The following is a 25,916-nucleotide window of genomic DNA, read 5'->3' as shown; positions in this document are numbered from 1 at the left end:
TATTGTTTATTGGACTCAAAATGGAGTCTAGCCTATACCTTTCTCATGTGTTCATGGGATCCATGTCAATTATGGCAGATATTTTTGAGTAAGTTCTTGTGGTAAGCAGATCTACTACTCCTAGTATTTAGTGTTTACTACTCTCCCCAGACTTCTGCAAATAAAGATTTGCACACTAATTCTTTTCGCAGAATCCCTGAGATTTTATGACATTAAAGAGTAACATTAATTGCTCTTATTTTACAACTGGGAAAGTTGGACTTAGACCAGTTAGGACTAGCACTTAGGTAACTAGATTATCAAGGTGTTTCTGAGGTCACACTACTTTATGTACACCCAAAATCACGGTAACCACCATCAGTGCCCACATGGCTGATTACACTGCCCTTAATTAACTGATTTACTCACGTCTGCCATAGGAAGCCGTGTCAGCGAGGGTGCTTTTCCCCTTTGATCCTGGGCACAGGACACTGGGGGCACGTCCTCCCATACGGCTGTTCCCCTCGCCTCGGGCGGCTGCTGTTGGGGGAAGGAGCAGCAAGGTGATGATCCAGAGCAGCTCTGGAGTCGTTTCCAGCGTGAACCTTTCTGGACATGTGAGCTGCCTACAGCATTACACACATTGCTGGGACAAGCTTGCCCCTGTCCCGGATGGGTAGATGGCTTACACGTGAGCAGCAGACAGGATTTATCTTGCATTTGATGCTGAGGATGAAATATATTTTTCACATGCTGGAAGAGCTGCGCGGAGCCCCCTTCATTTTTATATTGGTCCGCAACATAGATGGGTGGTCTGACATAACACCGCTGCGCCGGGAGGACCAACACGGGAGATGTCAGAGGCCAGGGACCCCTCCTTCGTCTCAGAGACTGGGTGGAAAGCAGCCGCGAGCCGCCACCATGCAGAATTCTCATCTCTGCTGCATGTGCTGCCCACGGGCTCGGTACCCTGCTCCCTCTTAAACACTTCCCGCAGCGGGAGGGGGAGTGTGCACAAAGCCTGTTTAATTAGGCGTTGTGTAGGAAGGACCAACTCCATCCCAAGTGAGATGGAGGACTGCATGTCTCCTCCAGATGGTGAAATTTTATTTTTTTTTTTTTCTAAGGCAGGAGAAAGTAAGCAGGTGTGAGTATGGGGCCTACCTGTATTGGTTTTAATCAGCAACTTTAAGCAAACTCAGTGTTCTCATCAGAAAAGGGGAAAAATAAACAGCTGAGCATTGTGATTCATTTACACTTCAAATATACTTTGAGTTGGTTATTCCTCAATTAATCAAATAGCTGGTGTATCCCTAAAGTAGTATAAAGTGACACGCTGTGTGAAATCAATTTTCCTTTCCAAAATCATTAAATTCAGTAGCCTGTGACTACATCCCTGCTAATTCTAGTACCGGTCCTTTCATCCTCCATTAACTTTGGCACGCCTAACAGGCTGTCAAAAATAATTTCCCAGAACGTAAATAATTCAGAAATTAAAAATTAATAAATAATAACAGAGAGCTACTGGGAGATAGACTGGGTCAATTAGTCAGCTCTGCATTCTGTTTCTTCGCAGCAGGGGGGCAGCCACATTCGTTACTAGAATCTTTCCTCCGATTCCTAGGTCTGATTTACGGCTCTTCATTACTGGATCCAGTCAGACACAATTACCTCCATCACTATCTCAGTTCCTAACTTCAAAGAAACACACATTTTCTTGTCTGCTTTTTTTCTCCTTGCAGCAGCCTCAGCTTGACGTCCCTGGAATTTCTTCCACGCGGACTAATTAATAAGACTTTGACTTATCATATTCACTTCTCTTCTTTGATGTCCTACCTTAGTCAATCATCCTATTTAATTAGAATTTCAATGATAACTTTACTTATCTCATGGCTAGATGTAAATTAAAATAACAGGATTTTAATTCTCTTTCTTACGGGGTTATGACATTTCTGACAGAAAAAGTTTCAACCCAAATACGATGTTATGTACTTCCTATGCTAGGAGTGCATTCCACTAAATTGTTTTTCCCTTTGCTACAAAATAATTTTGCTTGTTTAACAAGCTCCACTGAAATGGAAATGAACCACAGTTTCTTGTAACATAATTTGCACAGGTCCATGTTGTGGAAGGTTATGTTGATATAAATGAATATAATCAGGTTGTGACACATGCCACGTAGTTAATGAGGAAAGGGGATGGGATTTTTAAGGAAAAAAAACAGCTCTGGAGAGACAATGGGCCATAGGACCTTTTCTTCTTTCTGCCCTTTCTGGCAGTTGCTAGTACTTTTCCAAGGTTTCTTGCTTCCTTCCCTCATTTACAAACCTAATCCTGCTGGCTGTATCCAAGCAGCACCTGAGGTTGGATTCTGATTTCAATGGGACATTTCTAAAACAGATATCCACCCGCTGTTCGCAGAAATGGTATTGTGGCTGCACCTCAACGAGAGCTGTATATCCCTCAGCTATCACTTATTTTTCCTCTCTGCACACAGGCAAGCACATTCTTTCTCATGCCTCTTAGGATTTGCCAGTCCAGGCTGGTGCAACAGCAAGCGAATGTGAGTAAAAACAATCTCTAATTTTTTAGTTGAAGCTTATGGTGCAGGAGAGCCCTAGAAGGATCTGTGAAGAGAGGTTGATGGAGGAGCAGAGTCCTTGTGGGACCTGGGGGATCCCTGGAAGTGGGACAGAAGAGTGAGGAAAGTAAAGGGAGATTTTTTGGGGGATCCAGACACGCTTACCGAGCCTTATTCATCTGGGTACTCTCACTCTTACTCCGGTGGAGCTTCCCATGAGACCAAGCAAATGGTTGTGTGCACACAGATAGGGATTTTCAGAAAAATGAGGTAAGGAGAGGAGCAGTGGAATAGAAAGCAAGGATGTTCCATATAGCAAGAACAGATCTGAAATTGTGAACAAAGTGTTCTTCTGGTGCAGTAAACAGAATACGGTGACAACTCGTTGGCTGGTGCAAAATGCACCACATTACTAATCTGCCACCAGAGGTGCTTATCTTCTTCATCATTTCTGGTGGAAAAGTTTTCCCGTTTTACGCTGCCAATACGCAAACAGACCCTGGAAGCTAACCTCCAGTTTATTTAAGGAAAAAATCCCATATCCTCAGGCCTTACGTTTCCACTGACATCCTAGAAGGGAAAAAATGGGTTTTATAGGATGCCACTGTTACTCTTCCAAGTCGGTGGGTTGTGCGTTTGCTAATCCATCCCCTTCGTTGTATTCAAGGAAAGAAGAAAGTACAATAAGAGTTAATGAGACATGTTGGACATGGAAAGTAACTGCTCCCAAAAGAGATGTTTCAGTCCTGTGAAGAGGCAGGAGTAACAGAGAACATGAGAGAATCACTTGACTAGCACTAATCTGTACAAAATGGGTTTAGTGAGCTCCTGCTTCAAATCTTATCCCCACATTAGACAGCATTAAAACACTTGTCATAAAGCTAACATTTCTAGATGCTCTGGCGAGCCGTTTGCCTGGTAGACCTGTTCCTCTTACAAAATAAACTGAAAATGTTTGAAAAACTAGGCCAGTGCATCAGGAGAAGTGAATAGCTGGAATTAATTGACAGCTCCTAAGATTTAAACCATTTGGGTTTAGTGCCCAAACCAGGTTAAGTTAAAAAAAATATCAATACTGTTGTTCAATAATAAAAATTGTTACCTGTTGCACTGACAACTTCTAAATTAAACTATTCCATAATAATTTAATAGTGTTGTTCCTTGACAATAGGATTCTGTTACACTTATATTTAGGCATGATTGTTTAATCTAATTTAATTGGCTTTTTTATTCCCCTCAGGATTCTGGGCCTAGAAAGTTCATATTAAATACTCTGATTGCTCTGAAATTTACTTGTCATCTGAAATATGCTCCTATTTTAAATATACCCTAAAATCTAGTTCATACATATTTTCTTTCATGAATTAGAAAAATTCTGGTGTCTATAATTTGCACTTTAAAAGAGTCAATAATTAACTAAAATAATAATTATTGGTTGAAAACAGGGAGGATACAGTACGATGAACTGCAAGTTACAAACCCATAAATAAGGCCAGGAGCACACATCAAAGCTTTCTGAGCACCCGCCACTCTCCAAAAGCAAAGCTGAAGCCGCTAACGATGGCAGTGGCATCCTACATATTTGAAGTGTGGGTCCTGGGTCTTTACTGTAGAATGTTGTTCAGGCCAGAGGACCAAAAGAGCATTTCAGGGCTTACAGATGGTGGGCCTCATGCTGTGCTCCTTGCAGATGGCCATTTTCGATTGATCATATGCGAAGATTTTGCCTGTACAAATCAGCATTGATTGAGGCAGCAGCCCTAGCCTGTGTACACGCACTGAGAGGGGGGGATGGACTTTGTGTGGCAGAATGGGACCACCACCAGCGGCAGAGGCTGGGGAGCAGAAAGGGTGGAAACCTGTGCTTTAAAATCTCTTGGTCTTTGATGCATCAGTGCCATGTGGCGGGGTGGGAGCGGGATCCAAATAGGGAGTCTGCAAATGGATAGCGGGCACCTTCCTATTGCCAGCCAGCTGCTGAGTTCAGAGCGCAGAGGCCAGCTCTGCTTCTCAGCGTGCTTCTCAGCTTGTCAGGGACCCGCATGCATGGGATGGGAGCTGAAACATCAGGGAGAAGTGTAATCATAGGATGATAGAATGGTTTGGGTTGGAAGGGACCTTAAAGATCATCCCAACCGCCCTGCCACGGGCAGGGACACCTTCCACTAGACCAGGCTGCTCAAAGCCTCATCCAACCTGGCCTTGGACCCTTCCAGGGAGGGGGCATCTACCACTTTTCTGGGCAACCTGTTCCAGTGACTCACCACCCTCACAGTGAAAAAGTTCTTCCTTACATCTAATCTAAATCTAATCTAATCTAAATCTACCCTCTTTCAGTTTAAAGCCATTACCCCTTGTCCTACCACTACATGCCCTTGAAATCTTGTGAGGATCCTTCCAGTGAGCATTCATCCTCTCCTTCCCATGAAAGCAGTGCTTAATGCAATTTCAAGGGGCTGACAGGGGTAGCTCCTGTGTCTTTATTTTTTAGTAACTGCAGATTTGGCAGATCTGGCACCATTGGAACGCTGCTTCTGGCTGCTGACAAGTCATCTTACGCTCCTCTAGGTCTTGCTGTTTCCTTTCTTTTCTCAGGGATCTACCAGAGGCCATTGAATACGAAAATCAGAAAACATGACCCAGCTCAGGAAGCTTGCAAGATGCTGACTGCTGAACATGGAGAGGGTGTATTTAGGGACGGATCAACTAGCTGTGTCATGTTTCCTCTGTGCTTTTACTAGGTACCTATGGCTTGGCAATGGGATTTTTGGGTCAGGTGGACTTTTGACCTGACCAGAAGAGAAAGTCTTACGTCTTCATATTCCTGCTTGAGCACCTGCCCCAGAGCATGTGAGGCAGAGAATACATGCCTTGGTAAAACAGGCAAGAGGATTTTCTATCCAAGGCTCCCAGCGCAGCCACCAGCACAGCAAGGTTTTAGGCAAATGTCGGTATTGCGTTGCTCTCCACAGAGCCCAGTTTTGGGATCAGCCTGTCACACCAGTACGGTGCCCGGGAAGGCCGGTGTTGAGTGGTAGCAGAGGTGTCTCAAGAGGAAGGGACAGTGGCAAGGGTAGCACTTTGGTGCTTAAGGCAAGGTATTCTTGAACAATTTGAACAGTGCAGAAAGAGGGAAGGTGCAGCTGTCTCCCCACTGAGGCTGGCAGGAGAAGGGGTGCAGCCTTCGAGGGGGACCAGCCTTTCCCCAGTGTGTAAGAACACACAGTCTCCACGTGTGTTAGCCACCAGTTTGGCATGGAAAAGCGTGTATGAATAACTTGTAATTTGGAGCTTAAAACAGCAGACTGACAATTGGCTTGTGGGCCTATAACTACATAACTACCATCAGAAGGACAAAATACTCCTTCAGAGGAAAGAAGCTGATGCTTTAGAAAAACAGTTTTTCGGAAAAACATACAAAAATTAAAAGAAAGTGGTGATGAGGGGAGAGAGGACATGCACAGGAGCCCCGGGAAAAGCGAAGCGTCTGCAGCAGGGACGTTGTTTTGTCGGGCTTTACCAGCTCCCCTCCTCCACCCCCTCCAGCTGCCCCTGCTCCTGCCGCTGAGCGGCGCCGCTTCCGCCGTACAACATGGCGCCGCCCGTGCCCCTCTGCCACCGTACAACATGGCGGTGCGCAAGGCGGCCGGCAGGCGAGCTCCGATGCGCACGGACCACTATTCCTTCCGGGTTCTCCCTATTTCAATGTTGACCCGCGCGCTTCGGCTTCCTCTTCCGGGTCCGGCGGCGCCAGGTACGGGAGCTGGCGGCTGAGGGCTGCCGGCGCCCATCCGCCCCCATCCGCGGCGCGGGGGGCGGCCGGAGGCCCCGGGGGGCAGTGGTGAGGGGCCAGCGGCGGGAGCGGGGCTGCATCCGCGTCCGGGCTCCCGAGGGAGGCCCGCCTCTCCCGGGCCGCAGCCGGCCGCTGCCCCCCCCCCGCCCCGGGGTTCTGAGGGCCGGCGGCCCCCCGGGGCGTTACGCCCGTGCGCCGCAGCAGAAACCGGGGAGGGGGGTGAGGGTGCACACGGCGGGTTTGGCTGCCCCCCTCGCCTTGTGCTGCGCCGGGAGAAGGCTCCACTGCCGGCACAGCTTGCTGTCGGAGGGGACAGGAAGGGCTGGCGTTTGCTTCAGCTGAGTTTTCAGCCTTGCCAGCGAAGCTTGCGTTGATTAGGAAATACACGGCTGCTAAAGCGTTAAACAGTTCTCGGGCGGGAGCATGGCATCGCACAGGCAAGGCCAGGATCTTGAACTGCGTTCTAGTTAGTTCGGATGAGTCTTCATTGCAAATCCCGTTCTGCCCACTGTTGCACGTTTTTTAACGGAGATATGCTCGCCGTCATTGATGAGGAAATGCTGTAATTTTCTTAATACAGAATCGGCAGCTGCTGATTCAGATCTGGCCCGGTGCTTCAGTGCAGGTGATGCTGTGCTGTGTGTGCTTCGTGGGGACGCTGAGCCCTTGAACTAGTGCTGCTTTGTTTTTGGCTAATTTAGGTGTAAAAGATGGTTCAGCGCCTGACCTACCGCCGTAGGTTGTCCTACAACACAGCTTCCAACAAGACCAGACTGTAAGTAAGACATAGTTTCTAAGAAAACCTCATTTTTTTAAGGAGTTTGTTTTGATTTGTACATTAACTGAGCATTTTTCTGCTGTACTTAGGTCCCGAACACCCGGGAACAGGATTGTTTACCTTTACACCAAGAAAGTGGGGAAGGCACCGAAGTCAGCATGTGGTATATGCCCAGGAAGACTTCGTGGTGTAAGTATTAGCCTTACTGGCGTAAGATTTTGTTGTTTTTTTTTTTCAACAATGTTTTTTTCTGTATAAAGAGCCTTTTAAAGTACTGTAATATGCCTGTTTATTGATGAATTCTTGTTGGAAGAACTCTCATCTTTAAAACATTCTTATCTGAATATTGGAATGTTTAGCTGGTAAAAAGAGCTTTGAAAGCTTAGAGTAAGTGCTTTTTTAATGCCTGTGGTTCTCATCGCTATTATATCTGAACCCTCTTGTTTTATAAGATGTAACCAGCTGAAATTTTTAGAGCTAGATGAAGGTGATTCTGTAGCAGGTTTAAAAGTCTAAATTGAACCTATTAGGTAGGCCATAAAAAAAAAAAAAAAAAGGCATAAGCCAAGTTTGACTTTCAGTTTTAGAAAAAAGGAATGAATGTTTTCAACATATTTTTCTCCAAAATATGTTCTTGGTGTAATGCCATTGCTCTTAACGATGATGGGAATGCGTGAGTAATGTTGATCTTTTAAGCAGTTCCTACCTTTGGAAAAAATTCTTTTTTTATAAACAATTTCTTAAGTAATCTATTGGTGAAGTGTTGTGGTAGAATGAAAAGATCAGCTTAGGAATGCTGAAGATAACACATACTGCGACTGCAAACTGCGACTTCAGTCACTTTTTTTTCATCTTGAATATTCAACTTCAGGTGTTGCTGCTTTTTTAAACTATCAGGGTGAATTTTCTTGATATGTCTGTTAGCCAAAATTTCTGTCTTGTGATATACCTCTTATTTTTGCTTTCTGTAGGTTCGTGCTGTGCGTCCTAAAGTTCTTATGAGGCTGTCAAAAACAAAGAAGCACGTTAGCAGAGCCTATGGCGGTTCCATGTGTGCTAAGTGCGTCCGCGACAGGTAAGCTTACAGAAAGTTAACTTCATTTTTGAGTTTACTTCGTACAAGAGTTTTAATCTCACTGTGTTTTCATAATGTGGATCAAAACTTTGAAGATTTGTCTGACATTAACGTAGTCAAATGGGGGGGGAGGGTGAGCATGGGGCACATTAGCAGTGATGCGTATGATTTTGTCCCTTGGCTTTGAGCTAGTTACTGCATGTGGAGCTCAATTGTAGTTTATGTTCTTCATGATTTCTTACTGCACTGTTGCTTTGGTGCTAAACAGTCTGCGCATTCTGGATTTTTCCATTTTATATTGAAGACCCATAATAAGGTTTTTTCTCTCATCTTGTCCTATTCTTTTTTTCTAACGCAAAGATATTACTGTAAGATCAGTTGAGCTTTTGGCTTCTTTGAAGTGTTTCGGGATTAAAAGATGTTAATTTATTGTATATTAAGCATCTTTATTGTGGCTAAGCTTTAAGATAGCCTTTGCTGGGCCTCACTGAATTCAGTTTTATTGGGTAACAACTGTACATCCTATACTTCCTCGTCAAGTTTGAGGGAAAAAACGTGTATTACAAATAATATGTCATCTCTATGAATGGTAATCAAAGCAGGTCTCCAGAGTTAGCAATCTAATGCCAGTTTTTCTCATCTGTAGTGCAAATCTTGCTAGAATTTTTTTTTTTGCTTGTGTGAGTTCTAAGCTAAATCACATTAGGTGCCAGTGAAGACAAGTTGTTATGGCTGCAGATCTGTAGCATAACTTTTCTGTGTTACAAGCCAATTTTTTTCTGAGTGTTTTCCCAAGCACTTTGTGAGCTTGGTAGGTTGTTTTTAATACATGAGTATACCTTATTCTGCCTAAACCAAAAAACTGAGTCACCTCCTTCGATGTAATTGGCAGGTTTTTTTCCTGCATGTGTTTAGGCATTTTTCGTAGGTTTTGTGTACTGCAGCAGTAGCCATATATACCAAGTGCATATGGAATGACATTTTGATGTTTCAAGGTTAGAAGAGTGGTATATTTGTGCTTTAACTTGGAATCATCGAATAGGCTGTTGATGTGTGAGTACTGTCATGTAGGTCCAGCTGCGTGGTGGCCCCCCATGTCTTCCAGAAATAATTGTCTTTAGGCATGACTTGACCTGCCAGGGTTTTCTCTGGTTGGGTGCAAAGATGCTCTAATGCTGAGAGGGGAGCTGTTCTTGTTTTGATAACTGGTCTCCTGTAAAGTTTTCTGTAGTTCGAAAGAAGAGATCTGACTGCAGCTGCCCATACCAATTCTGACTCCAAGAACAGCTACATTAGTTTGCCAGTGAGGAGTTTTGCTTTTTGCCTTTGAAGTTAGTGAAGGTGGTAGTTTTTCCAGTGTTTATCCATCAGGTATTACCTTGCCTGCCTACAAGCCACTCACCCTAGATTTGCAGGCACACTAGGCCTTCTTCCCCACACTGCTATGTTCATACAGTGCCACTGTCTCTGTCTTTTAATGCTGACTAGAACATGGATGGTTTCTCTTTTTATGTAATTGTGGAACTAACAACACTTGTGCAACAAACGTTGGAGACAGCAGAACTAATTGTAACTTTGTCTTATTTTTGTGTATTCACTTAAGTAGATGCATGTTCTAAAGTTTATGTTTTTCCCTTTCCAGAATCAAACGAGCTTTTCTTATTGAGGAGCAGAAGATTGTTGTGAAAGTCTTGAAGGCACAAGCACAGAGCCAGAAGTCAAAGTGAATCTATTTGTAGTTTCAGCCCAATAAATGAAAGCTCCACTTTTCTTGTGTCCTGTCATTCCATGTGCTAGTCAAAGCTGGCGGGAGCTGCTTCTCACAGCTTGTATTATGCAGAATTGGGTTTTGGTGCAACAAACGCAGTAAGTCAGGATGCTGTGTTCTGTGCTGCCGGCAGGCAGGGAGGTCGGGCAGGTGGGAGGAGGTCTGGTTAAGCAGGACTCCCAGCTCTGCTTCACAGTCCTGTAGAGAGATTGGAGTAACCTCCAGCAATGCAGGGTTTTTTTTTTCATGGCAATGTCTGTGTATGAAGTCATCAGAGGACTTGGCTCAGAAGAAAGGAGTCTGAAAATGAAAAAGAAAAGCAAACAAGACTAAAACTGAAGACTGTAAGAGAGATTGTCAGATGGAGAGGAGAGCTAGTATAGGCCTAAGCTAGATTTTGTTTGTTTGTAATAGTCTGTGCAATAGTTACTGTTCCTCGTGTCTGAGGGCGGGAGGAATAGTTTGACTTGTGGGTGCTGTATCCACTGGACAGTTGCATACTGCTGTACCTGGGTCTGGAGGAAAGCCACAGCTGCCTGACTGTTAGGTGCTTCCCGGGTCCAAGCAGAGCTCCAGGTCATAGCTGGGACAGACCTTTAATGGCTTCCAGAATTAGGCTTTAGAGTAGCAATTTAGGCCTCTGGTATTGAAACTTGAACCAAAACTCTGTTGGTTTCTCACTGAGGATGTAATGGTAATGTAAAAAGCAATTGTAAAACGTGGAAGTGGGCTTCTTTTGCTGCTTTGCTTCATTCTGTTTTGCAGTGAGAACTGAAATGCGCCTTTAATGCTATCCAGCAGTGCTTCAACACACTTGGGATAATTCTTGCATTACCTGTGGCTGCAGTGGTATTCCTCACCCCCACCTGTGAATTTTGGAAGTACTCTTGTATCTGACATGAAGTGGATATCTATTTTTACCAATATTTTTTGAAGTAGTAGTGAGCTCTACCACCGGAATAAGGAGGGAGAAGAAATAATTCCTGAGTGCTCAGGCTTACTGGGAGCAGCAAGGATGCCATTTGAAGAGGTTTCTAAGATCCCTCATGGATCAGGCTGTGGCTCCAAGAGATGTGTGCAGATTGCCCCTCTCCGATGTGTGCTGTACGCACTGTGCCTAGCTCTGAGGCTTGTCAGGCTGTACAGTCAGCCAAAAAACAAGTCACAGAAAACTGATGTGATGAAAAGACTTTCCCTTTTGGCAGCAGCAAGCTGGTACTTCGGGTCAGCCGCCTGCAAAACGGTGGTGGTGCCTCCTGGGTTTGAGGACAGGAGATGGCTGTGGTCCAGGATAACTGGCTTAACACCACACAGGGTAAAATGAGCTGGACCTCCCCAAGAATTTCTTCACAGTGTCCCAAGTTGTCAATTCTGCCTAATCTCAAAATGGATAGACCTTGCAGCTAGCTCATGTAGCATTAAATATGAACCTGGAGTGGGGGGTTGGCATTGAGATGTTTTTTTATTGCCTCTCTCCTGTGTTAAATTGTCAAATTGTCTGCTGAAATGCATCAGTCTTGCTACGTATGACTGTTTGGTTTGGGTTTTTTTTTTGTTTTGTTTGGCGGTTGGTTGGTTGTGGTTTGGTGTTTTTTTTTTTTGTTTTGTTTTGGTTTTTTTTTTTTTTGTTTTTTTTTTTTTTGTATGGCCATTTCATCTCAGCTAGCACTTTGATTCAGTCCCTGTTTGTCAGATGCCTCTTTGGAAGGAGACACTTCCCATGCTGTCAGGAGGCTGGACCTCAGCTCACATACCAGTATAGAGAAGACAGGAACTGCTTGAGAACGAGGAACCAGACAAGCTTCCATCCCAAACGGGGAATTTTCCTCCCCGAGATGTTGCCTGGGTGCTTCTCTTCATGCTGAGCTGAGGGGGGTGGCGGGCCGGCCCCGCGGCCAGCCTGGGCTGACGAGGTGTTTGCACACTTGGAAGGAGCGTGTAAGATGGTCTGTACACACCCACGCACCCCACCGGCTGCCGGAAGCGGCCCGTTTGGTGCTGCCCCCCGCCCTCCACCGCCCCAGCCTCTGTGGGGCTCTCGGGGGGCTCCCCCGGCTGTGGGGCCAGGACGGACGCTGCATCCCGACCCCGTGAACGCGAGGACACGAGGGAGGCCCGCTTGGGATCGTTCCCTGTTCCCCCGGGACCCGCATCTCCCCAGCCCGGCTGTGCAAGCTCGCACGCGTGGACGTGGGTTTTCCTTCCCCGGGGCGGGAAACTGCTGCAGCATGGGAAATACTCGCAAAACGAGGCGAGGGGCGGGGGGCGAGCGTTTATGCATCCTTACGCGCCCACGAGTGTCCGCGGCCGCCGCCACAGGTCGGAGTGGCCGCCCCGCCCCGGGGGCGTGGCCCGCGCTCCTAGCCCCGCCCACAAGTGCCTCGACGTTCCCTAGCTCCGACACGTCATGGCTGCCGGGTCCTGGCAGCTGAGGGAGAGGTGGGCAGATCGGTCCTCCGGCGGCGGGCCGTCTGCGTTCTCGCAGGCTTTAAAAAAAAAATAATTCTGTCCTTTATAGCCGTCATTACGGCCGGGGTGTATCTTTTGGCTTCCTTAATACTGGCTTGTTCTTGAAGTCGCCGCTCTGCCCCTGCCGGGACGCGGCAGCCAGTTTCCGTTTCCGCCTTCGTGTCCGGGGGCGGAGGGCGGCCGCGGCGGGCCGGGCAGGGCCGGGAGCAGCGCTGCCGCCGCCGCTATGGAGACTCTGTACCGCCTGCCCTTCGCCGTGCTCGAGTGCCCCAACATCAAGCTGAAGCGGCCGAGCTGGGTGCACATGCCCTCGGCCATGACCGTTTACGCGCTGGTGGTGGTGTCCTACTTCCTCATCACCGGAGGTGAGGCGGGGGCCGGGCTGCCGAGCCCTTGTCCGGTCTTAGGACAGGAACCTCGGAGCCGGCAGCTGGTGCGAGCCGAGGGCGATGCTTGCTTTTCTCCCCGCAGGGATCATCTACGACGTGATCGTGGAACCTCCTAGCGTGGGGTCGATGACAGACGAACACGGGCATCAGAGGCCGGTGGCCTTCTTGGCGTACAGGTAGGAGGGGGGGAGCGGGGCTCTGCCCCCCGCCAGCGAGGTGCTGCAAGTGCCCAGAAACCCGGCGTACAGAGCTGTGCATCCACTTTACTTTGAGCTGTCTGTGCAAGGCTGGACCAACTCTGTATCAGTTCTTGGTGTGCAAATATTAAAAAAATAGAAAAAAAGGCAGTATTGAAAGAAATGGAAACAGAAAAACAGTCCTTCTAAAACTTTTAAAAATGAAAACTCTGGTAAGAAGAAGGCTCTGAGCTGGCGGTACTTCTCTTTCTTCCAAACTGATGCTATCAAAGCTGAGTTTTATAGTGGATGAGGACACATTTGGTTATATTTCATAGCAGCATACATAATGTGAAATTTTTGGTTCTGGCCTTTTAAACTCTCATGTCATTGGGACTCTTGTGTCTGAGGGTGGAGAACACAGAAATGTGCAACAACAGTGTCTTCTTGAGTCTTTTGCTTCTGTTATTGACAATAAGCTAGAGACTGCTTAGTAACAAATTGATCTGAAAAGGGTTAAATCTGCATGTGTAACCGTGTTGTTTATGTGTGTGGAAAGAAACGATGCTTTTTGTTAAATACCAAAAAAGTTTCTTGAATCTGTGAGGTCTGCAACATGCCTCTTGTACAGATTTTGATTTGGACTGGATGTAATACGTGTCTCAGACTGGCTTGGATTGTTGCAATGTGGATGAATCAGGTTGCTGCAGGGAGTCAGCAGCTCTTTAGTACGAGTCACTGAAAACAGCATGAAAGAAGATTAAATTGTTTGTTTTCAGAGTATGAGACAATGATAATCTTCAGTTCTCTATTAGCATCCACAGTAGTTTCACCCATACTAGTTTTATGAGGTTTCTACTACTGTTAATGACAAGGATGGGGAAAAGGTTCAGTGACTGTGGGAAGCAGGAAACTCGTGATCCAGGTGCAATATTCTTTCTGCACCTTGGCATCCCCTCTCTCCATCTGAGCTTTGTAAGAAGGAAGTAAGTCTGGCAGTGTGGACTGAGAGAGAAGCCAGGGCGCTTTCAGGCTGGGTCCCCACAATCGGTATGTGCAGGCTCAGTGAGCAAGAACCACTTTTGCTGTGTGCTGGAGCCAGTAGATGTGCTTTACGTGCTGACACGGTGCTTTGAGTGGGATTCGTACCGAGATGAGGCTTCAGGCGCAGCTGTCTAAACATCAGGATGGAAATAAGTTTTGGAAAACTCAGTGGCCCAGGAGTCAGGTTTTCTTGCCTCGAGTCTTCTGCAAAACCAGGTGCTACTTTGGACTAGATGTTTCTGAAAACTGATGAGCTTGTTTGGTAGCCATTAGTATACACTATTATGTCTGAAACTATTAGTATGCTTGACTGGTCACCTTACAGACTATCAGTCCTGGAGATAAATTGCATATTAAAGCCTTAATGTAATGGCATAACATCAGTTTCCATACATACTTTTTGTTAGAAAGTCAGCCATCAAAGTTAATCAATCCTGTATATTTGTACAGCTAAAGCAGATTGAGTAGATGGGGTTTGAAATGTAAATAGTTTCTTTAAAGCTAATCTTTTTCTGACTCTCTCTTCTTTCTTCTTCCCTTCCCTCCTTTTTTTTTTTTTTTTTTTTTTTTCTTTAGAGTAAATGGTCAATATATTATGGAAGGGCTCGCATCCAGCTTCCTCTTCACCATGGGTGGCCTAGGATTCATAATTCTGGATCGATCCAATGCACCCAATATTCCCAAGCTGAATAGGTTTCTTTTGCTCTTTATTGGATTTGTCAGCGTGCTTTTGAGCTTCTTCATGGCCAGAGTTTTCATGAGGATGAAATTACCGTAAGTGATTTAATACTGTTTCAGATTTTCTTTTCTTTTATGGCTCATGTATGCCTATGTTAAATTTAACAGAAAATACAATGAGGTATGCTAAAGATCTGCAGCTTGGCTATAAGTTGCTTTTTTCAATGCTTTTTTGGAAGAAGCTACCTTGAATGAGGTGGGATGCTTTTGGGGCCAGCTACTGTAAGATTGTGCTGTGGTTAAAAAAAGGTGACAGTTCCTGGTAGGTCAGAAGATATGATTGGTGAGTCTGACTTAGTCTACCTTAAAATTCATTGTATGTACTGGTCAGGTAGAAGTCATTACAAGGTAGGGCTTTGAGAAAAAAGCAAATGTCAAAGAACTTGAAGAAAGACAAATGAGTTCTTTATAGCGACAGTGTACATGACAGATCATAACTAGAAGAACTAATGGCAACAGTAATGAGTGTTCAGAAGAATCCAAGCAGTCCTAAAGTAAAGATGATGTCTTACTTTTTTTTTGTTGCTGGAAAATGACATTCAAGTATACAATATACATGATGTTTTAAAATCTCTGTATTCACAGATCAAAAAGTAGGAAAGATCTGGAGCTTTCAGGGCTATGCAAAATCCAACTGCAGAATTTTCAATTTCCCTCTGCCTCCCCCACTTCTTTATTTACCAGTCTATCTATTTAACTTAGAATAGCTGAAACCTGATGTTTGGAGGTACTGTTCGTTAGTTTTTGGAAAGTTCATTAGTTTAGCTCCATGAGTTGTTGACTTAACAATGACAGTTGTTCTTCCTTTCTTAAATATTTTTTTTTTTTTTTCCTAACCTCTATGGTGTGGTTAAAAATTTTGTTTTGTAACATAGAATTGGTGGGCTCCCTGGCAGCAGGTCGCTGGATAGGGACCTGCTCTGTATTTTATTGCTTTATTGTTGCTGAGTATTTTCTTGTTTCATTAAGTACACGTGTCTTTCTTAAACTCATTAAAGAAACGGGGCTTCATAGAAGTGGAAGAGAAAAAGACACCAGAGTTGTGTTGAGTGACAGAAAATGTTGGGTTATACTGGATATCTTTTAACACCTGGAGTTTGTGCAAAGGGTACAAATAAAGAACTTTTCCAAACAGTTACTGAAGCTGGATTTTGCACAGGCTTATCCATTTCCAGTGTTCATTGAAGAAATTTACTGAGAAAGGAGCATGTAATTTGAAGCTGGCCAGTTTGTACCTTGGACAGGATTTATTGTTTTAAATAGCTTTGATCAGCAGAGTTTTTAGCAGCCTGAAGTTTTTGTTTAAGACAATACATCTCTTGTTTTTTTAAGCAGTGCTGCCTGTATTTACTAACTTTTTCTCTAACTTAATTTTTTTCGGTAGGGGCTACTTGATGGGTTAGTACCACTTGTGATGTGTAAAAGCCCGAGCTGAATTTACTCCTCTTCATGAAGTGTTTAAGAAGAAGCAGCAAGAAACAAATTCCATAGTTGCCATCAACAGGAAAGAGACCTGGTCATGAGAAACAACTAGGGGAAAGTACTTTCTCTGCAAACAAACTCTCACTACCAATGGCTGATGTGTAGTTTTGAAGCAATGCTTTATCATTTCAGTTTTAGAGCTTTTGAAAGGAGCAAGTTACCTGGCTGGGTTTTTCTCTTTATGTCCCAACTCAGTATGAAATAGAGAACCTATCTTTAACTCTACCTGAAATAAGTATTAGCCATTGTCTTGAAAGTCTTTGTTGCAGGTCTGTCTCCTCTTCCCTGTGTGGGACAATTACATGTATGACTTGGAGAAGAAATACCTGAAACATTTCTTTCCAAGTCATAATTAGAAAATTAGTAACTTCGGATGCTTTACAGTCAAAATACAATGTGTCTGAAATGATTTCAAAGGCACCATTTGCCTTTATATTAATGGCTTTATGTGAGCAAATCCAGACGTGCACTGGGAGAGGCAAACTGTACGAATGTGCATTTCTTTTTGAAAAAGTGTACGAAAGGAGCCAAATAAAACTTATTTTCTACAAAATTATTTGAATCCTATGCATTTTCTGAATCTTTTTTTGCATGTGCATGGCCTGTTCTACATCCAGGCTTGAAATGTCATACCATACTATCACCACATAATTTCAGCTTTATTTTTCACTATTGGATAATGATTTTTTTCTTTTTTAATGTTGGGGACAAGAAACCTTATATTTTCCATTAACTTGTACTGTATCCAAATGACATACTGTTATCAGTAGCCAAGAAAACTTACTTCTGAAGCTCCTGCTTTTTTGTGTGAGAGGCGAAGCTCCAACTTACCTTGTATTCATTTTAAAAGATTGAATGTTACTATCATGTTTCATTGAAGTAATGTGTATTGCATTCTGGGAGAAGGAAAGGTCCCTCTAAATCTCCATAAATAGCTTTTTTGCAAGCCATATGTGTTTGAAGCACTATTTTAATCTGTATAATAGTTGTCAGGGAGAAATATTGTTTATTCCTATAATAGTGAAGTACAACTGTTCACATACTCAATCAAATTTCTGAGCTAGCTGTTAATTATCTGCTGTTAGGGTATGTCACTTTTGCTCCCTCATTCTTACATAGGATGTGACTTCTGCATGTGCTCATCTTATGTGTTTGTCATTAAGACTTCAGGTAGGTTAAGCTGTTTTATGATGCTCATAACTGCGAAGTTTCTGGTCTTCTCAAAGAGGTTATCTTTTGGTCACTCTGGTTTTGGTGATCCTTATGTTGACCTTCAAGGAGGAGTCTTGATATTACGTAAGTAAATAACGGGATACATAAGTCAACTTTTTAATACATTTGAGAGGGGAGTCAAACCAGAAAGTCACTTCACTGAGTATAACCAGGATCCCTCCAGCTCAGTACTTGTCCCATTGCAGTTCAGCTTCAGCCTCCAAGTTTGCAGCTGGTTCTGAATGAATGTGCTCTTAAACAGTGGTTTTAATGGCATAGATGAATGCCTGTGGTCTGTGACATGCATTTGATTGTAATTGCCTGCTAGGTGACATAACTTGGAATAAATAAAGCAGACTTATAATTGCAAGGTGTAGAATATAGTTTTGGGAAAGTAAAATTAAGATGATGACTGCAACAAACAAGGTTGAAAGATCCCTTATGTTTCTTTGGTCACAGGCTATGAACTAGATGTGGTATGACCCTCTGCCAAAGCATGAGGCACAGAAAGAACCAGGAAAACAAATGCAGACCAGAAGACAGACCACCCAGAAATTAGGAGCATGCTAGGTAGGAGATGTCAAAATGCACAACTGGAGATTGGTTCATTTTGGATGTGGGTTGGAGGCTTTTTGGTCACCCAAGGAAAAATTACTACTGAGCACTGTCAGATAAACTGCAAAGAAGAGGTATTGCTAATGCGTTATAGAAATCCCTTTTTTCAGTTAAAGAAAGGCTGGTATTTTCTGGAAATGTCTGCTGTTCTTTATAGGTAACAGCAGGTGGCCTCTACTGTAGGGGTTTAGGATAGTAATAGGAATATTTCAGTGACTGAAGGAAAACTTCCTGTAACTAGTGACAATATCCATCTGTGTTTGGTGCTCATATCTTCTAGGGTGAACTGAACTAGATTGTGGGGTGGGAAATCAAAAACAAAATTGAAAGACTGTGATAAAGGTAAAGCAGAGTTTATAGGAACACATCTTCCCATGATTAAAACCAGAAGCTTGGCCTACTTCCAAATGCAACAACAAGAGTCAGTCTGAAGTGTAGAGGTCTTGATTTTCTGGCTCTCTTGCTGGAGAAAATACTGAATCCATTGCTCCTATGTGAGCTTCAGCATAATCACTGGATGATGATGCCTAGTCAATATATTCAGGAAGAGATATATAATCTGTAGCTTTTGAAAGTTAGTAGATAGATATATGAACCCTTAACAATCCAAGTGATCTTATACTTAATTGAGTTAAGCTGAAAAATACCTCTAGATAAAGACCAGAGATTCTGCTTTCCTTTTTATTCCCCAATACTTTTACCAGACTTCTGCAAATTATGGAACAGTAACATAGACTTGTATCAACATTTAGGTTGGAAAAGACCTTTAAGATTATAGAGTCCAACCATAAACCTAACACTGCCAAGTCCATCACTGAACCGTGTCCCTAAGTGCCACATCTACGCATCTTTTAAATACATCCAGGGATGGTGACTCAACCACTTCCCTGGGCAGCCTGTTCCAATCCTTGACAACTCTTTCAGTGACAAAATTTTTCCCAATATCCAATCTAAACCTCCCCTGGGGCAACTTGAGGCTGTTTCCTCTTGTCCTGTCGCTTGTTGCATGGGAGAAGAGACCAACCCCCACCTCCCTACAGCCTCCTTTCAGGTAGTTGTAGAGAGAGATAAGGTCTCCCCTCAGCCCCCTTTTCTCCAGGCGAAACAACCCCAGTTCCCTCAGCTGTTCCTCACAGGACTTGTGCTCTAGACCCTTCAGGAGCTTCATTGCTCTTCTTTGGACGTGCTCCAGCACCTCAATGTCTTTCTTGCAGTGAGGGTGCCCAAACTGAACATCAATCCACCCTGTCCAGATCCCTCTGTAGAACCTTCCTACCCACAAGCAGATCAACACTCCCACCCAACTTGGTGTCATTGGCAAACTTAATGAGAGTGCAATCAATCCCCTTGTCCTGATCATTGATAAAGATTTTAAACAGAACTGGTCCCAATACTGAGCCCTGGGGAATACCACTTGTGACTGGCTGCCAATTGGATTTAATTTCATTCACCATCACTCTTTGGGTGCAGCCATCCAGCCAGTTTTTTTACCCAGCAAAGGGTATGCCTGTCCAAGTAGCCAGTTTCTTGAGGAAAATTCTGTGAGAAATGGTGTCAAAGGCTTTACTAAAGTTCAGGTAGACAACATGCACAGCCTTTCCCTCATCCACTAAGTGGGTCACCTTATCGTAGGAGGAGATCAGGTCAGTCAAGCAGCACCGGCCTTTCATAAACTGCTGCCAACTGGGCCTCATCACCTGGTTGTCCAGTACATGCTGCATGATGACCCTCAAGATGAGCAGCTCCATAACCTTCCCTGGCAACTGAGGTCAGACTGACAGGCTCGTGGTTCCCTGATCCTCCTTCTGGCCCTTGTAGATGGGAATCGCATTTGCTAACCTTTAGTTGACTAGGACCAGTTAGCCAGGACTGCTGACAAGTGATGGGAAGTGGCTTTCTGAGCACAGCCGCCAGCTCCCGCGGTGCCTTTGGGTGGATCCCATCTGGCCCCGTAGACGTGTATGTGTGTGTCTAAGTGGTGTAGCTGGTCGCTTATCATTTTCCCTTGGATCAGGGAGGCTTTATTCTGCTCCCTGTCTTCCAACTCAGTGGGGCTGGGTACCTGGAGAACAACTGGTCTTGCTATCAAAGACTGAGGCAAAGAAGTACCTCAGCCTTTTGTTCATCCTTTGTCACTTTGTTTCCCCCCGCATCCAATAAAGGATGGTGATTCTCCTTAGCCCTCCTTTTGTTGTTAATGTATTTATAGAAGCATTTTAAACTGTGTTTTATGGCAGTAGCCAGATTAAGTTCTAGTTGGGCTTTGGCCCTTCTGATTTTCTCCCTGGATAACCTCATAACATCCTTGTAGTCCTCCTGAGTTGCCTGCCCCTTCTTCCAGAGGTCGTAAACTCTTTTTTTTCCAGAGTTCCAGCTGAAGCTCTCTGTATAGCCAGGCTGGTCCTTCTTCCCTGATGGCTCATCTTTCGGCACAAGGAGATGGCCTTCTGCTGCATCTTTAAGATTTTCTTTGTGAAGAGTGTCCAGCCTTCCTGGACTGCTTTGCCCTTCAGGACTGCTTCCCAAGGGACTCTGTCAGCCAGGCTCCCAAACAGGCCAAAGTCTGCCCTCCAGAAGCCCAAGGAAGAAGTTCTGCCTGACCCCCCTCCTTACTTCTCCAAGAATCGAGGCATGTTAGGAAGATCTGTGCCAGTGAAACAATTTTTGGATGAAGGAGGACATTTCAGCTGTTTGAGGAGCTATTGATAAATACTCTCACTGGTAAAGATAAGCATGGCATTTTTTATAAGTCCAAGTACTAACTTTTTAAAGATGTGTAATTGTTAACTAAAACCTATAATATTTTTTACGGGTAAGTTTGTTCACTGGTATGAAGTAGTCCACCCTGATGCCTGAAATAAAATTGACCTTTTTTACGCTTATGCAGAATATTTTTAAGCACTGCCATTAGACTTTCGTACTAATTTACAGCATTCTAAGTCTAAATATATTGTGCTTAATTTAATTTTACTTAGGAGGCTGAAAGCACTTCAGTTAACTACTTGTGAAGCTGGATACTTGTTCACAAAATACTGCTTCATACGGTTACTCTAATCTACCTATTTCCAGTTCCAGTTGTGTATTTTATATGTATAAATATAAGTTCTTAATATGTGAATTAGGAATCACTAGATAGTAGGCTTCTTAAGAGTTACAATCTTAGAAACTGAGACAATCTTAAATTTCTTCTGCTGCTCCCAATACAGGGAGCCAATGTGGGATGTGGGGAAGACAGAAATTCTCATTTATTTTCCTGACATGCATGGAAATGCTGCATACAATGGAAGCTGTTTTCCTACAACATAACAGTGTCTGTGACAATGTAATTGGTATTGCACATTTGTGAATGTGATGATTGTGCTTTTCCTTCAGCATTACAGTTTTCCTCACAAAAAGGGTTACAGCAATAGCTCTGGCCTATTTTTAGAATTTCTAATTGGTGCTTCCCAACTTTGCAGTTACTCTAGAATATTTTTCTTCCAGAACATGGTTAGAGAGGGTTGAAACCATTAGAAGAAAGGAATTGGAACAACTGTAAGAAGTAGAACATTTTGTAACACTCTGCAGTTGCACTGAGGCCTTCCAGCTATATTGATGATTGGAGAAATCTGGAGAAATCTCGATTTCAGTAACAGTAAAAATTACAACTAATGCATTGAACTCTTCTTAAAGGGTAGCATTTCATGGGAAGTGACTGCTAGGAATATGAGAGTTTGTTTATAGGTGATTTGGTTTCTTTGGTAAGAACTAATTATGCTGGTGTCCTTTTTGTTTGACATGGATACCTGTCAGCTAAGAACTGGACTGAGACCATGTGCTCATTTTAGAGCGACAGCTGTGGCACTATAATGGGAGTCAAGCATGTCTGACTTGCACCACATTTTAATTGGTGATATAGATGCAAGGCTCTGCATTCTGATATCCAGTATCTTGAATCTATAAGGCAACTTGCCGAGCTCCTGTTTAATGATACCCATTTAGTTGCTAATGTTTTTTGGGTATAAGATGGAGTTTCACTTTGTCATGTAACTATCCCATATGGATTCTATAAATGTCAAAGCTCTTAGAGTATTCTACCTGCAGACTGCAAGAAATAGTATTTAGCTGTGAGTAGATCAGATCAAAATGGTATCATCTGCTGCCTTATGCATGTGAAAGACTGACATTTGTAATTTTCTTCTTTTTTTATATCAGTTTTCACTACAAAAATCAATGTCGAGGTGGGGACTGGTACCCTTTGTTGTTGGTGGTTATTGTACTCTCTTAGCTGGAAACAGGTAAAGAAAAATTTTGAAAGGACTCAGACTGGTTGTGTTATTCTAGAGTAAACCCTCAAAGTTAAACTTTTTCTATGTTGCTTTGCAGACAGTCTGAAACAATTTCAGAACTTTTAGCTATTCTTGACATCTCATGGATGATAGGTAATATGTTCACTATATTCAGCCTCCCAGTACCTCATCTATCTTTAAATGCGGATGGAGAGTGTGAGGGATGGGGAATAATAAAAAAATAAGCTTACCTTCGTTCTGAAGAAAAAGATTTTTTTGGGGGGTGGAGGAAGCTTTTTAAGCACTTGGAAGAAAATGGCAAAAAGATGAGTAGCCAACTTGGACTTTTAAAAAATAAGTCATATGAAGAAAAAGCCATACATGAGAGTTATGGGCCCCATGGATAGAAGAAAAGCAGATGTTTAGGCTGTAACTTTTGATACTGTCTTGCATGTTATGGAAACTTGGCTTAGGTGAAACAACTATAAGCTGGATGCCAAAGTACTTTGAAAACCATCTTCAGAGAGAGTTTACTGATTAGTTGATGTCCTTTTATCAAAGTGGAAGGATATTTTATTTTTGAGGTCTGTCCTGTGGCTAGTTTTGATCAACACCCAGTGACCTAGATCGAGTAGGGAGTACTTCACTAAATTAGCAGAAATCATAAAACTCAGTGACTGCTGGGAGGGCACAATTAGGATGTGTAGTGATCTTAAAAGATCAAAGAGTGCCCTAAAAAAAGTAGGCTCGTTTATTATTTCTAGGATTGAGTGCAAAATACCAATGCTACTCAAGCAAAATAACTGACGAAATGTCGGGTTCCTCAGAGTAAGTCCTTGGGTTCTGCTGCACTGCAAACTGAACAGGAGTGTTTGCCTTTTGTGCAGTAATGCAACATCACAGTGAGATATTTGCAAAACTTTTAACTACCAAGTATATGAGGCATGAAAGCGTGTAAAGGAAAGGAGTAATTTAATTTCTGTGTCAGTAGTAGATACAGTTTAAATAGCAGCAAGGAAGAATTGGGATAGTACTAGAAAAATATTTTTGAGGGTAAAATAGTTGACTACTAAACTAGATGTTCTATGGCAGTGATGGAATTTCTGCTATGTGCAGGTTTAGGAACGGACTAGGCAAATGCCTGTTAATCTGCAGATACATCTGGCTTTGTTTTGGGGTGAATGATTTGCTTCTTGAGGTGTCTTCCAGTGGCTGTCCATCTTTATTATTCCGTGGATGAGAACAAAACTTTTGGCCTTTCAAACACCCTTGCTCTTTGTCTTTAAAAAGAAATATGGAAAGATCTTTGTAAATAACCAAATCTGTCTTTTAAAAATATCCCTGTGGTGCAGCGGTAGGACAAAATCCTGCTGGCCTCAGTTCACTTTGAAAAAATACAAGTAGTTATATGACAGCAGAGAGTAGCTCCGTTAACTGCCTATTTCCAGAACAGAAAATGAATTAGCTGTTGGGGTAAGGAAAATAGAAATGTATGGATGAATGTTTAAGACCCTTTCCTAATTTCCATGTTAGTCTTTCACCTATAATGTGGTACAGTTAGATGGTTGACCATATAGCTGCTGTATTAGAACAGGATGATGAATGAATGGAGGGAGCCTGTGATACTTCTAGGAAGTATTTTGCTGATGGAGCTTTCTCTCCATTTCTGCCTTCTCTGAGCTGGATCAGCAGTAAGACACTAATACACTTTTCAATTACATGGGCTTCTCCAGATCCCTCCTTTCAGGAACTGTGCTCCACTGATCCATGGAATTTAACTTCTTTCACGTTTTACCCAAGTGTGTCTGCCTGTCTCTGCTACAACTGGTTGTTAAACCAGCTCTGAACTACTGTGTTGCACCTCCTTGGCTGTTCTGCTGCTTGTCTGAGCTATTTTCAAGGGATTTATACTATAGTCTTTCAGCAGCTGCCACCCCTTGTTTCTTTGCTGTCATTCTAGACTTCTAAGTTTCAGGACACCACTGCTGGTTTTGATTGCTCTCTTTCTAACTGCTGTGGTATTTCTGCCTTCAAAGGGTATTATTTAGCAGTCTTCTCAGCTCTTCCACTTCCTTATTCTTCCTCCTCTGGTACTTTCTCTTTTATCACACCGAAATCCATCACTTAGCACCACCAGCCACTTGGCTGTCCATCAGCCTTGATCCTCTTGGCTTTCCTACCTCTGTTCCTTCTGCTCTGACTACTGGTCCTTTAATTTTCCCTGCTGACCGCTGTCTGGCCTACTTCACCCCGTACTGACTCCACACTTCATTAGCTCCTGCTATCTGTGGCAAAGCTCAACCTCCTGGCTTCTCTCATCCTTTCAGCCTCTCTCATCCTCTGGTTGTTCCTCCGACTGTTCCAGTTTTCTCTTAGCTGTCTCATATCTTTGTCTTTATTGTTCTACACTCTCCACCATCTGTTGTGCTGCTGCCTGCATGACTCATCCTGAAAACAATAAAAATCCTACTGCATCCCCAAGCATTACACTAGAGAGCCAACGAAGGCACTCCTGTATCCAAAATCTACATCAACAGCAGTCAAGCCAAGATCCCCATGGAATTCAGGTACATAATTTTTGTTTAAATCAATAGAAGTTAACTGCCAAATGCATCTGAGAATCCTGCCAAAGTTTCATCACAACTCTAAGAAAAGGAGTCAATTGTTTCCTGGGGCTGGATTTAAAAACACCTCTGCAGGGATAACCTGAAAGTTCTTAAGTTTCTTAGCGAGTAATTCTATTTTTTTTCTGCACATACAATTACCGAATGTTTTATGAGCATAGACAACATATGGTCTGTACACAATGGAACAAACTAAGAAAAATCTGTCACAAAGACCAAGATTCATATACACAGTAGACAAGGCAATAAATATGTAAGCTCATAAAACCAGGGAAATGGAATGTTCAGTCAGACCTTTTTTAAAGGTACACAAAGCACACAATGCTTAAAACCACTGCTACTTAACAAAATTATTAACAAACTCAATTTAAATCATCATTTGGTTCCATAGCCTAAGCAGGAACAATTTATATGTATGATGGGGTTTTTTCCCTCTCTTGTTTTAAAAGGCAGTGGAAACATATAGTGACCTTAAATATTTTTTTGTCTCATCTAACCTGAATAAACCCAGGCTATCCTTCACTGAAATCAGTGGAGACAGACCGGTGAAAAGACGGAAATCAAGCTTGTAATATTTTGGAGGTGTCTAAGAGTTGTGTTTAACTGTGGCTTGTTTACTAGACTGTGACTGAACAAGCCTCGTTTTACCTACTTTGGGTGGACAGTACAAAGTATTGCCTTTGTGCAGCTACATTTGGAAAATAAGTGTGTTTTACTTAACCGTTGTAAATAATATCTGAAGCTGACTAAAGAAATTCTTTTTACAATTAGTAGTTCCAGCATCGTTATTAGCTACTACTCTTGATCTTTTTCAGCCTTGACGCCTTTTAATTTTACCGATCTGCAGTTTCAATCACTTGTTAAGCCCTTAGTTCACCACTGGATGGCAGGCCCCACAACACTATTCACTCTGGGAAGAAAGTCT

General features: G+C 43.3%; 2 protein-coding genes across 4 annotated transcripts; both read left to right on the top strand.

Annotated features, from left to right (window-relative positions):
• The first annotated feature begins 6,270 nt into the window (after positions 1 to 6,270).
• Positions 6,271 to 9,976, top strand: RPL34 (ribosomal protein L34). Of its 3 annotated transcripts, none has more exons than XM_032997705.2 (5): positions 6,271 to 6,314; positions 7,055 to 7,128; positions 7,221 to 7,320; positions 8,103 to 8,206; positions 9,849 to 9,976. In XM_032997705.2, the coding sequence occupies exons 2-5, from the start codon at positions 7,064 to 7,066 to the stop codon at positions 9,931 to 9,933; spliced, it is 354 nt and encodes a 117-aa protein (XP_032853596.1). In that variant the 5' UTR covers positions 6,271 to 6,314; positions 7,055 to 7,063; the 3' UTR covers positions 9,934 to 9,976. The 3 variants fall into 3 exon arrangements, with proteins under 3 accessions (XP_032853596.1, XP_042653015.1, XP_042653016.1); XM_042797081.1 differs by lacking the exon at positions 6,271 to 6,314 and adding an exon at positions 6,378 to 6,401; XM_042797082.1 differs by lacking the exon at positions 6,271 to 6,314 and adding an exon at positions 6,766 to 6,790.
• Positions 9,977 to 12,565: 2,589 nt separating this feature from the next.
• On the top strand, positions 12,566 to 16,825 carry OSTC (oligosaccharyltransferase complex non-catalytic subunit). The gene is made up of 4 exons (XM_032997704.2): positions 12,566 to 12,808; positions 12,915 to 13,008; positions 14,629 to 14,826; positions 16,175 to 16,825. Exons 1-4 carry the CDS (start codon positions 12,670 to 12,672, stop codon positions 16,191 to 16,193), a joined length of 450 nt encoding a protein of 149 aa, XP_032853595.1. The 5' UTR covers positions 12,566 to 12,669; the 3' UTR covers positions 16,194 to 16,825.
• Positions 16,826 to 25,916: the final 9,091 nt, after the last annotated feature.

This window comes from Tyto alba, unplaced genomic scaffold (assembly GCF_018691265.1).
Source record: "Tyto alba isolate M040663 unplaced genomic scaffold, T.alba_DEE_v4.0 Super-Scaffold_23, whole genome shotgun sequence".
Lineage (NCBI taxonomy): Eukaryota > Metazoa > Chordata > Aves > Strigiformes > Tytonidae > Tyto > Tyto alba.
Note: the sequence above shows the minus strand (reverse complement) of the source record. Positions and strands in the feature narration are given on the sequence as shown.

Coding starts and splice junctions, on each gene's coding strand:
- RPL34 (XM_032997705.2), top strand. CDS start 7,064: ATGGTTCAGCGCCTGACCTACCGCCGTAGGTTGTCCTACAACACAGCT. Junction 7,129..7,220: donor GCTTCCAACAAGACCAGACT/GTAAGTAAGACA, acceptor TGCTGTACTTAG/GTCCCGAACACCCGGGAACA. Junction 8,207..9,848: donor GCTAAGTGCGTCCGCGACAG/GTAAGCTTACAG, acceptor TTCCCTTTCCAG/AATCAAACGAGCTTTTCTTA.
- OSTC (XM_032997704.2), top strand. CDS start 12,670: ATGGAGACTCTGTACCGCCTGCCCTTCGCCGTGCTCGAGTGCCCCAAC. Junction 12,809..12,914: donor CTACTTCCTCATCACCGGAG/GTGAGGCGGGGG, acceptor TTCTCCCCGCAG/GGATCATCTACGACGTGATC. Junction 13,009..14,628: donor GTGGCCTTCTTGGCGTACAG/GTAGGAGGGGGG, acceptor TTTTTTCTTTAG/AGTAAATGGTCAATATATTA.